This window comes from Cheilinus undulatus, linkage group 3, assembly GCF_018320785.1.
Source record: "Cheilinus undulatus linkage group 3, ASM1832078v1, whole genome shotgun sequence".
NCBI classification, from domain to species: Eukaryota; Metazoa; Chordata; class Actinopteri; order Labriformes; family Labridae; genus Cheilinus; species Cheilinus undulatus.
This window is the reverse complement of record NC_054867.1, coordinates 1,036,961-1,049,506: the sequence shown is the minus strand read 5'-3', so window position 1 is coordinate 1,049,506 and position 12,546 is coordinate 1,036,961. Positions and strand designations below refer to the sequence as shown.

The following is a 12,546-nucleotide window of genomic DNA, read 5'->3' as shown; positions in this document are numbered from 1 at the left end:
AAATAAAAATGGAAGTGAAAGATGATCAGATCTCATATTTGTTTCACAACAGAACAGAAACAACAGATCAGATGTTAAGACATTTGATCATTTCATGATAATATTAGCTCATTTGAGTTTGATGGCAGCGACACATTTCCCCCTCAGATCACTGACTATTTTCCTGAATATTTTGATGTCAGTTCATCAGTCACACCTATTTCACAGAATTAAAAAACAAAGTTCAGTCTCAAAAATTCTGTACAATGCCATTTATTCTCGTCCGTAAGTATTTATTCAAATTTGTTGCATAAACACAGAAGTAACCTGAGATAAATGTTCCAGAGTTAACTTTCAACAGCCACAGCATTAGTTCACACACTGCTTGAACTGATTAAAAGCTTCAGTTCATCTTTTTTATAAATAAACGTTTATTTTCAGAAAGGGTTGAGTTGTGCTTATCTTATTCTCATCCTGATGATCCTGATGCAAATGCTCTCGGTGCACGCGGCGGATGTGGCCCAATGAGACGGCGCCAACTGGACGTTGTTCCCGGAATGTTCCGTCTTCGTCCAATCAGAAGAAAGTGCGTGTAGAACTACAGGAAGACTCAGGACTTTTCACCAATCAGGCGCCAGTATAGTGTGACGTGGCACCGGAAAGCTCGTACAATCAGGAACGTCCGCTTGTACCGGCGTCTGGAGTGAAGCGGCTCATGAGCAGGAGTCAGACTCATCGCTCCGGTTCTCCGTTATCAAAGGTTCAATACAAGGAAGGAATACTCACCAAAAGCAGACATGTTGTGTTTGAGCGGGCTGTCGGTGGCTCTCGCGCTCGCTCTCGTGCCCGGTCCGTCTGAGGCGCTGAATGAAGGAGAATGTGAAGGTAAGTTAGCATGTTAGCATCGAGCTAACTGGACACTTGACTGCACGAAGCGACTTTAAAATGTTTCAATAAAGTTTAAATCTTAACTACAGACCTCGGTACAGAGATATAAAAGACGAAACTTTCTCTCAGAGCTTCAAGGTTTCTATCTGCTGTTCTGTTATTAATTTGACTCGTCTTACTGATAAGGTTGTCATAATCTTCGATACTTCGATATATTTCGATACCACTCGCGTAAATGATACCGATATTGATGCCATACTGTTCTGTTATTTTAATGAATTATGGTATTCAGAAGCACTGAAAAGACTGTAAACCTTCAGTCCTGCTTTAAACCCAAAGCTAGAGAGATTACTGTCGAAATTGTCCAAGTATATTGGCATCGTTTCCAACAAAAAACACCAAAATACCTGTGCAGCTCAGAGCCTTATGAGACTGCTCCATATGGCTCAAATTATGAAAATGGCTGTACGGTACTGAGACTGCAATTATTCAACACACCTACACGAGGGATGTATGAAATCAGATTTCTCAAGTTGATGATTTTTACAGAAACATATGAGGTGTTACAGTATTCATCAGTATCAAAATATGTTTTTCAGACTTACATTTAAAAGCTTAAGCTAACGTAGGTCTGTTAGTCCTGTCCAAACTCTACAAGCTTGGGATATTTAAAACAAATATCAGCCTACATCAGCTGTAAATATCAGCCTATAAGCTCTAACTGTGGGTCCATCTTGGCTGTAAACATCGGCCTTTTGGCTGTTAATAATGGCCTTTACTGGATGTAGATATTTACCTTTAACAGCTGTTATTATACGTCTAAACTGACTGATAACATCTGCCTATGTAGGCTGCAAATATTGGCCTCAATCAGCTGGAAATGTTGGCTGTAAATATCTGCCTACATCAGCCACTAGCAGCTGTAAATATTGGCCCTCTATCTGCTATAACTATTAATCTTCATGGACTGTAAACATCGGCCTACATGGGCTATAAATTTTGGGCTTTTCCAGCTATAGGTCTTCGCCTATATCGACTATAAATATTGGCCTACATCGGCTGTAGATATCAACCTCTGTTGGCTGTAAGTATATGTCTTTATCAGCTGTAAATATTGGCCTATATCTAGTGTAAGTATAAATCTGAATACTGAAGTTAGTGGAGTTTTAGTCTGGACTAACAGACCTACATCCGCTGAGCTCTTTGTTCATCCCTGCTGTGACAGGAGTGAAGTTTTAGGTCAGCTACGTTTATGTATCTGTGTTAATATCAGTACTGTCCAGAAGGAATGTGTATTTATTTGGCTCTTTGAGGACTTTTGCTGTAGTATTTGTGTTTTTGGTCACTTTAAAATGTCTGTATTTGTCTTTAAGGGCATAATCAGCTCATTCCTGCGCGCTCCATGCTAACCTGGTTTTTAACAAAAAACAAACCCAGCGTGTATTTGGGTCAGGAAAGGATGAGTCCATCTCAGTGTTTGGTTTCAGCAGGAAGTCTTTGTGTTAAAGCACTGATCAATATCTTTCTGAGTTTTTTTGGTTTTTGCACTTTCTCAGACAGCCGTTAGTGAGTCAACCATCAAACCACATTACAAATATCTGACTAATTATTGACATCAGCTCTCATCAGGATAGCCCTTATACAGAAGCTGCCTGTTAAAGCTTTTATCATATATTTTTCACTTTTTTCCTCAGTTTGTGTGTCCTTCCTGGGGAAGTTTTATCAGTCACTACAGGACAACAACGTAAACTTCAACAGTGCAGACATCGAGAAGGCCCTGGTAAAGAGCTGCAAGGACGCCAAAGGCAAAGAAAACCGCTTTGTAAGTAAACCGCACCGGTGGTATTTCTTTAAAAAGGTCTTGTGATGTCAGTACCTGCATGCAGAGCAGCAGCCGTCACGTCTGATGTTGAACTGGAGACGACCACAGACGTCTGTGCCACTTCTAAACTGATTGTTTGGCAGCATGTGCAGAAACACAGCTGATCCATAACCTGATCGCATCGTTGCATTTTATGATTGTCTATTAAATAGGCCTGAAGACTGTCTCCAGTCATAAACTACTTCATTGTCAAGGTTTCCATAAAAATACAGTAAAATCCTGTCCAGATTGTACAAACGTCATTAGAACCGAAGCATTAAGCCCATTTCAGGCCGTCTTGGCCGCGACACAGCTTGATTTTCATTTTGTTTGCATGTTAACATGTCAGGGCTTTCAGACTGCTGCTCTCTGTTTCCACAGAGGTACAACATGTTACAGGAAGTACAGTACACTTCTGGTTTCTGCTTTCCAAAGTAAAAGTCTGGTTTAGCATTTCTTTGGTTCTCTTTAGTACCCGATGTTTTTAGCTCTATTTTTTCTGGCTGGTTCCACTGTTCACTGAATCAGGTTACTTCAGTTTATCGAGGTTTGACTTATGAAGAGTGGACTGACAGCATGCAGCACGTATGTGCCTGGTAAGGACGCTGTGACGGTGCGTGCCAGAGCAGACATACCCAGCAGCAAATCACGCAGCCAGTCTGAAATGGGCAAAAATATCTCTACTGTGACATCATAGGAAGTAGAGGTGTCCCGATCCGATATTGATATCGGATATCGGTCCGATATCAGCAAAAAAAGGACTATCAGATTATATCCGATTACATCTAAAATCTCTGATTTAAGCACTCCAATACAAGCAGTCCATTCCAGACGTCGCTCCAGCACCTCTATCCAGCAGCGCCGCAGGATCCAGCATGCAGAGCCCACGTGATCACAACAACAGCGTGCTTGAGTGCTAACCGGTGCTAACCGCTAACATAATAGCAAGGAGTAGGAATGATGTCGGCCGTGTCGCAGTATTTTTTGTTGAAGTCAGATAAAGATGTTGCAGCTGAGTGCAAAACTTGTCATACACAAGTTCCCCGTGGTGGCAAAGAACCGAGGAAGTTAAATACGACCAACCTCATCGGGCATTTGAAGAAGCATCACAAAAAACAGCATGAGGATTTTCACAAGACCACGAAGAAACAACAAGGCTCCTTCAAACAACGGACACTGTCCGAAACATTTGGAAAGCGTGATAAACTCCCGCGGGACGGCAAAAAGGCATTAGCTGTAACAGAAAAGATCGATGACCAGCCCCTGTCAGTGGTGAGTCATGTTGGGTTTAAACGCTTGATTGAACCTCGAGCCTATTTTTAACCAATGGGTTACATAAACTTTGACCTTAAACATGAGCATATTCTACAATTGAATAGAATACATCAAAAATAAATTAGACAAGCCTGAAAATGACCTCAATAAGTCCAATAAAAACAAATCAGACTATTAAAGTGCAAAATAACAAATGAAGTTCACCTCAGTTATTTTTTACTGCCAGTTTATGGCGGGAACAACTGAGGGCAGGGGAAAAAAACCACAATATTGTCTACTGTCCAACTGCTCAAAGCTAAGAGTCCACAGCTCCAATTTCACAATAAACATCTCACTCTAATAACAAGAGCAGAAAACAAATAATAATCAGTCAGTGAACTAAGTTCCTAACTAAACCCTTCCTACTCCTCAATCTCCACTTCCTGCAGTCCGAGCATGATGTGGAGATCCTTTTTTAAGAAGATAAGCATTTCGGCTTTTCACACCCTGTCCCCACACATTCATGCTCACAGAAAGAAACACAGTATAGACAGACTTGTCTAATTTATTTTTGATTTATTCTATTTAATTGTAGAATGCTTATGTTTAAGGTCAAAATGAATGTAACCCATTGGTTAATAATGAATGGGTCCGTTTTTCTCGTACCTTCTGTTGCTGACTTGTTCTCTGAGTAATAACACTTGATCAAGCCTTTTCTAACATTCCATACTACAAAATAAGTAATAAAAGTATGGATGATTCGTGCTGATATCGTATCGGCCGATACTCCCGGCTGAAATATCGGTATCGTATCGGAAGTGAAAAAATCTGATCGGGACATCCCTAATAGGAAGCCATGGGAACTCTCGTCTCTTCCTGTCTCCTGTAGTCTATGGTCTTGTCTCTTCTAGTCCTGTCATCTTTCGTCTTCTAGCCACGTCTCGTCCTGTCATTTCCTCCGGTCTTGTATGGTGTCATATCATCTTTTCTCTCTCATCTTTCCTCATCTCTTCTAGTCTGGTCTGTCTTTTCTTATTGGACATTTAGTCTGTTCTAAGCTCGTCTGGCCTCATCTCTTGTAGTCTTGTCTTTTTTAGTCTTGTCTCATTTAGCTCTACTTGTCTTCTCTTGTTTCGTCTTGTCTTAAAGAATTTATTTGTGAAAATTAGAGTTGTGTTATTTTACATAAATCTACACTTAAAAAATCCCAAAGTTTCACTTCTCTGGATCTGAATTACTCCCTTCAAAAATGTTTCTTGAAGAAGAAAGTGGAAACTTAGATTTGCTGCTGTACTGTTCAGAGCATGATAGTTTAATGGAGTTGATTTTCAGTCTTGTTGATAGAGTAACTGTTGAAGAGGTGTAGAGGATGAAACCTCTGCTGATAATTCTACTCCTTATATAAAAATACGGTGAACGAAGAACATGTAAGACCACTGGGAAACTTTGTAAAAGTTCCCAACTTTTCTTTTTCTGTGATTATTCTTCTTATAGTTCAGTCGTCCTTAAACGCCCGGTAGAGCTGAGGGCGTTTAACAGTGGAGCCTATAAACGTTAAAATCAGATCTCTGTCTCCCTCTAGTGCTATTACATCGGAGCAACTAATGACGCAGCCACGAAGATAATCAACGAGGTGTCGAAGCCGCTCAGTTATCATGTTCCTGTGGAGAAAATCTGTGAGAAACTGAAGAAGAAGGACGGCCAGATCTGTGAGCTGAAATATGGTGAGGATGATGCCAAACACTTCTGAAACACACCAACGTCAGGTATCACACCGGAACAGCATAAACTCGCTGTACATCCACATCTCTGCGCTGTGGATTTCAGATTGACCTCTGACCTGTTTGACCAGTGCTTTTGTTTTGAAGGTGTAGAGACAGGAGTGTTGTTCTTAGTACTGTCAAGCCTTTCATAGCAGTAACTTTATACAGCTGTAGATAGATCATTTACACATGTGGCGTACATCAATACAGTTGGTCTTAAAAGGAAAGGTTTAGCACAGAAGCCAAGAGAAAGCTTAACAGCTTTTCAGAATGACTCTGTGGACCAAATAGCTGGACCAAAATTAAAAATACATTGGTGTGAAAATGTGAGCCGTCCCTGCAGAGAGAAGACGGGTCAGACTTATGCTTTAAAAAGATTACTGGAGTGTTTGCGTATGTTACATTTCATGGCAGGGGCACCTCTATGGTACGTGCATATTCATATTTAGGTTTTTATCATACCTTTATTATATAGCTGGTTAAGAGCATTAACTCAATGTGAAACTGGAAACACAGTGCCTATAAAAAGTATTCACCCCCTTGGATGTTTTAACCCTTTATTGATTTTATAAATCAGTCACTGCCAGTATAATTTAGCTTTTTGACATCAAAAATGACAAAACCCTCTTCAATGTCAAAGTGAAAACAGATTTACAAAGAAATGTCATTAAATAAAAATCTCTAATAAGTGAGTGCATAAATATTCCTCATTCTAGTAGTACTGAGTCTGTGTGGATAGGTCTCAGTCTCTCTGAGTCTGTGTGGATAGGTCTCAGTCTCTCTGAGTCTGTGTGGATAGGTCTCAGTCAGGATCAAGCATCTGGACTCTGGAATTTTACTCCATTCTTCTTTGATAAACTGCTCAAGCTCTGTCAGGTTGATCAGGGATCAGGACTGAACAGCCCTTTTCAAGTCCAGCCTCTATCATCCCTTGGACTGAGGTCTGGTCTTTGACTCCACCACTCCAGAACATTCTCCTTGTCGTCTTTAAACCATTTCTGTGTAGCTTTCTCTGGATGCTTCGGCTCATTGTCTGACTGGAAAATAAATCTTCTCTAAGCCGTAGTTCTCTGTCAGACTGGAGAAGACTGTCCTCCAGGATTCATTTTACCCTCTACCTTTACAAGCCTTCCAGGGCTGCTGAGAAGCATCCCCACAGCATGATGCTGCTGAGAAGCATCCCCACAGCATGATGCTGCCACCAGCGTGCTCCACAGTGGGGATGGTGTGTTTGTGGTGATGTCAGTGTTTGGTGTCTTGTCTGATGGTCTCAAAGCTCCATTCTGGTCTCATCAGACCAAAGAACTTTCTTCCTCTTGACCATGGAGTCTCCCACAGTCCTTCTGGTGAACTCTAGTCCAGATTGAATCTGAGTTTTCTTCAACAGTGTCTTTCTCTTTGCCACTCTCCCATAAAGCTCTGACTGGTGAAGAACCCGGCCAACAGTTGTTGTCTGCAGAGTCTCTCCATCTCAGCTGCTGAAGCTTGGAGCTCCTTCAGAGTAGTCATAGGTGTCTTGGTGTCCTCTCTCACTAGTCTCCTTCTTGCACGCCCACTCAGTGTGTGAGGACGGTCTGATCTAGGCAGATTTACACATGTGACATATTCCTTCATTTCTTCATGATGGATTTAACTGAACTCTGGGGGATGTTCAGAGACTTGGAGATGTTTCTGTCTCCATCCTCTGACTTAGACTTTACAGTAACCTTTTCTCTGAGTGTTCTTTTGTCTTCATGGTGTAATGGTAGCCAGAAATACTGATGAACCAGTGGTTGTAGCATACAGACACAGGTGTCTGTATGATACAATCACTAACTGTGAGCCTATTAGCACCAACTATCTGGACCTCTGTTGGATTAGCTCAGTCACTGTAAAGGGGAATATTTATGCTGTCACTGATTTTACATCACATTTTTATTTAATGGACATCACTATGTAGAAATCTGTTTTCACTTTGACATTAAAGAGTTTTTTTTTCTCTAAGAGCTAAATTAAATTGATCGTGATTGATTTATAAAATCAATTAAAAGGTAAAACCTCCGAGGGGGTGGGTACTTTCATAGGAACTCATGAACAGTCGTGTTTACGGTTCTGTTTTCAACAACAAAACCTTCAGATCAGCAGAGACCTGATTTTCTGTCTTCTTGTTTCTCACGCAGACAAGCAGCTGGACCTGACCACAGTGGACCTGAAGAAGCTCAAGGTGAAAGACCTGAAGAAGATTCTGGAAGAGTGGGGCGAATCCTGCAAAGGCTGCGCTGAAAAGTCCGACTTTATCCGTAAAATCACAGAGCTCATGCCCAAGTACGCCCCGGCAGCCGCCAGAGCACGGACAGATCTGTAGAAAGGACAGAAAATCACAACTTTGGACTGGACTGTAAAACGGAGGGGAGGACCAGGGGTGAGGAGGACCAGAAAAAAGGACCAGGAGGGGTCTTTAGTCTTTGTTTTTAAGGTGTTTACTCATCTGACGATGCTCCAGGAGACGTCAGAGGTTGAACGGTGTTTGCAGCAATCATGGATTCACGTTTGAGGATGAATTCATCTCACAGGAGCAGCGATGGGGGAGAGGAGCAGAGACAGACTTCTGTTTATGTTGTCAAACTTTTTACTGTGTGTTGTTAAAATTCAGACCTTTGGTTATTTTCACAAACTCACTTCTAGCCTGTCTCCGGTTTCCGCTGACGCCACAGGACGACATCCTAACATTAAAATGCTTTTTCAGGAAGTTGACATGTTTCTGGAAATGTTTGATTTTCTGTGGTTTGCTCCAAACTTTCCCAAACTCTCCTGATTTAACCTGAGCCCCCCAACACTGGACATGAGGTCTGTGCCTTCAAACATCACATCAGGAGTGTTATGACGATTTGATGCATTTCAGTTTAAATCAGACTATTTCAATGATAGATGTTCCCAGCTGACTGATTTCTGGGTCTAAATGTAAATTAACACAAAAGCATCCTAAACTGAGCTCATTTGCTTTAAGATGTCAGCAGGTTTGCAGTACTGATGGCTGTAAAGAGGAAGCTAAGGATTGTGACGTTACTGAGCCTCTCCTGTGTCCTGAATTCAGCTGTGTACCAATATTTATGGTTCCCGTATGTTTCAGAAGGGTTAGATGTTTTATTGTTTGACATGAGCAGATGTCTGGACTTGAAACACGATTAACGGTTGGTGATGATAAAGAGGACTTGTTCCTTTTGGGGAATGAAAATTTAAAATATGCTGTTGTTTCATGAGAGGCCCAGGCATTTGTTACAACTGTACTATTCTACTTTTTCATTAAATATGACAGAAAATCAAACTGGGGTACATATCTGACACGCCTCTGCTTTTAGGATTCATTTAGTCAATAAAATAAAAGTGGGCAAAAAGGTTCCAAATAATCCTGAAAGAAAATGAAAGCTTTTAATAGAACAATATTTCATTTGAGATTTATTTTAAAGGACTTTTACATCTTTGTGTGAAGCAGAGTCACTCAACCAGAGACAAACTGTTAAAAAATACCTTTGCAAGAGCCACAATTTAAGTGGTGAAAATAGGTTAAAGTGGCAATAAAATAGTGGTGAAATGGTCAATAAGTGAAAAAGAAGTGGCAAAAATGAGTAACTAAAATGGGCAAAAGTGGCAAAAGGCATCTTAAATATGCAAAAGGAGCAAAAAATGTAACAAAACATGAGTTACAGGTGGCAAAATTGGTCAAAAATGGTAAAAATGTGGCAAAAAATGAGTGGAAAAAAGGCCAAAAATGGAAAAAAAAAAATGGCATTCAATGTAAAAAGGCCACTTGAATGGGTGAGAAGTGGCAAAACATGGTAAAAACAAAAAGTACAAAACGTTGCAAAAAGCAGGAAAAAAATGGTAAAAGGTGCAAAAGAAGTGGTAAACTTGGGCTTAAAAATCTGTAAAAATAGATTAAAAGTGGCAAAAAAGGAGGAACCATTGCAAATAAGGGCAATGGAAATATACAAAAAAATAAAGGTTGACAATTTAAGCCAACTGTACGAGAGTGGGAAACAAACGGATTAATGTGACTTGTTCTAATTTCTGGGGTTAAAGTTGAGCTTTTTTAAGGTTTTCTGGGGAAAAATATTTCAAATAAAGAGCCATGCATTGAGTTTCACTGCTGTAAAGTGTTCTGTTTTTATGAATCCTGGGTGAAAAGTAGAAAAAAAGGCCAAAATCTAGAATAAAACCATGAACAGAAGAGCAGTGAAGGTACGATGGTGAGCTGATTGCAATGGATTTTTTAAAAATCTCAAATATGACACAAAAAAGTTTAAAAAATGAATAAAAAGTGACAAAAGGTGGGGGCTAAAAAAAACGTTATCCCAGTTTTGTATGATATTGCTATCTAGTATGCAGTTATTCTTTAATTTCCTCATCTTAAATGCTTTTCAACCAACACAAGTCAATCATTCTTTATTAAAACCAACAGGAAAATAAGACAAAACATCAACTTCTCTTTCCTGTAGGACAGGGATTATTCACATTTTATTCTGTTTCCTCCTGATGCTACAGACATTTAAATTAGTTTTTATTCTCATTCATCAACACTCAGAATTTTAGACATTTTGGAAAATATTTTACAAAAACCTTGAAATCTCTCCCTGACATCAGGATTCAGAGCCGTCCCTGTGCTAAATTAACCTGATTGGACATGATTCTAAAGCCCCGCCCCTCTCTATAGAAGGCCTCACAGCTGACAATGATATCAGAGCAGAAACTGAGGGTCAAAGGTCAAAGGAGCTGCAGAGCTCAGAGACACGATTGTTGACAGGCACAGATCTGAGGAAGACTACAGAAACATTTTTGCTGCTCTGAAGGTTCAAAGAGAACAGCAGCCTCCAGGATTCTCACATGAAGAAGTCTGGACCAACCAGGACTCCTCTAGACCTGGTCACCATCGGGGGAGAAGGACCTTAGAGAGAGGAGACCAAGAACCTGACGGTCCCTCTGACTGAGCTCCAGAGATCCTGGAGGAGATGGGACAAAGTTCCAGAACCATCACTGCAGCCTCCACGGATCTGGACTTTATGGAGGAGAGGAGAGATGAAGACTCCTCAGAGAGGAACAGGAACGTCTGCTTGGCTTTCATTTGGATTGATCCCTGACATCCTCTAGAGAGGGTCAGACACAGAAGGTCACTGCTGAAAGGTCAGGCTGGATCAGAGCAGATTCATCAAAGATGGAAAAGAGTGGTAAGAGAAGGAGCTCAAGAGCCACCACACAGAGGGGTCCAGGAGATGGACTACAAGTGAGGTGTTCCTATTGTGGGGCCAGTCCTGATCCACAGACAACATGAGAGGGGACTATAGATCTAGGGGACTAGATCAGTGGGAGAGGCAGGGGTGGAGCACAGCGAGGATAAAGGGACTGATTACCCAGGCCCTCAGTAGGGGGCGGCCTTTGGGAAGCCTGCAATGAAACATGTATTTAGATTTATTTTGTCTTAGCAGTTATTGACATTATTAAATCAAAGAGCCTAAAGCAGTGACCCTCGATTCCCTTTCAAGCAGTCTTTTGCACTTAAATGCCATTTATTTCCCATTTTCCCATCTTTTTTCTGATTTTTACCCATTTTAGTCACTTTTCACTCATTTTTTTTCCAGTTTGGGACCATTAACGCAGTTTTTGGTCACTTCCCACCGATTTTTGCCACTTTCTGCCCTTTTTTGCCATTTCTCGCCTATCTAAGCAGCCTTTTGCAATTAAATGCCGTTTGGCCCATTTTTCCCACCTTGTTTTCAGATTTTTGCCCAGTTTAGTCACGTTTCACTCATTTTATGTCATGTTTTTGCCACTTTCTGCCCTTTTATGCCACTTTTTTTTTTGCCATTTTTCTCGCAGCTTTGCTGCCTTTAGCCCATTCTTGCCACTTCTTCTTATCACTATTTGCCATTTTTGACACTTTTATCCTGCTTTTTGCAATTGTTTTCCCCTTTTTGCCACTTCTTGTCTATTTAAGCTGCCTTTTGCAATTAAATGCCACTTTTTGCACATATTCCCTCTTTTTTTCAGATTTTTGCCCAGTTTATTCACGTTTCACTCATTTTTCTCCATGTTTTTGTCACTTTGGGACCATTTTTGCCACCGTTAACTGATTTTTTTGGTCACTTCTGACCCATATTGCTGCTTTTTCTGCCCATTTTTGCCACTATTTGACCATATTTGCAACCTTTAACCTATCTTAATTGCCACTTTTCTTCACTTAGATTGTGACTCTTGCAAATGCATTTTTCAACAGTTTGGCTCTTTGGGTGAGTAACACTGGACTAAATGAACCGGTCCACAAAAAACAGAGTAAAGTACAGCACTGCTCCTCCCTTAAAAATGTCTAAATGTTATAGTACAGCGCTGCAAAATATTGCAAGTAAATTTAATTTATCCATAGTAAAAATGTTGCTCACAAATGTGGAAATTATGCTTCAAAATACATTAAAACGCAGAGATATTCGTAAAAAAGACTCAACATGTGTAGCTTGTCTTGGCAGTTAAGGGGGCCCTTGTAAATTCTTTCTGGGGGCCCAAAATCCCTGGCTACGGCCTGGGCAGAGGCCTCATCCCTCAGGTTAGAAGTGTGGACCTCAGCTCCTCCAATCAGTCGATGTCACCGTCAGCTGTTACCCTGTATTTCCTCCGACTACTGCACAGGTGGAGTGAGAGTGTGTAGAGCAGTCTTCACCATCGGTGTGTAAATGTGGCGTGAACCTGCAGGGTAAAACCTGGTCACAACTAAAGCTCAAGCCCATCTACCGTCCTTGGTGTCATCATTCCTTCACCTCTGAACCCTCACCCTCC

At 40.9% G+C, this 12,546-nt stretch overlaps 1 protein-coding gene across 1 annotated transcript; it reads left to right on the top strand.

The window, feature by feature from the left end:
* Nucleotides 1-666: 666 nt before the first annotated feature.
* Nucleotides 667-8,473, top strand: manf (mesencephalic astrocyte-derived neurotrophic factor). Its single transcript, XM_041778558.1, has 4 exons — nucleotides 667-864; nucleotides 2,562-2,689; nucleotides 5,565-5,706; nucleotides 7,905-8,473. The coding sequence occupies exons 1-4, from the start codon at nucleotides 777-779 to the stop codon at nucleotides 8,087-8,089; spliced, it is 543 nt and encodes a 180-aa protein (XP_041634492.1). The 5' UTR covers nucleotides 667-776; the 3' UTR covers nucleotides 8,090-8,473.
* The last annotated feature ends 4,073 nt before the right edge of the window (nucleotides 8,474-12,546 follow it).

What these genes read in the sequence shown, in the direction of transcription:
- manf (XM_041778558.1), top strand. Translation starts at nt 777, where the DNA reads ATGTTGTGTTTGAGCGGGCTGTCGGTGGCTCTCGCGCTCGCTCTCGTG. An exon ending in AAGGCAAAGAAAACCGCTTT is followed by an intron (nt 2,690 to 5,564) that starts GTAAGTAAACCG and finishes GTCTCCCTCTAG; the next exon opens with TGCTATTACATCGGAGCAAC. An exon ending in GATCTGTGAGCTGAAATATG is followed by an intron (nt 5,707 to 7,904) that starts GTGAGGATGATG and finishes TTTCTCACGCAG; the next exon opens with ACAAGCAGCTGGACCTGACC.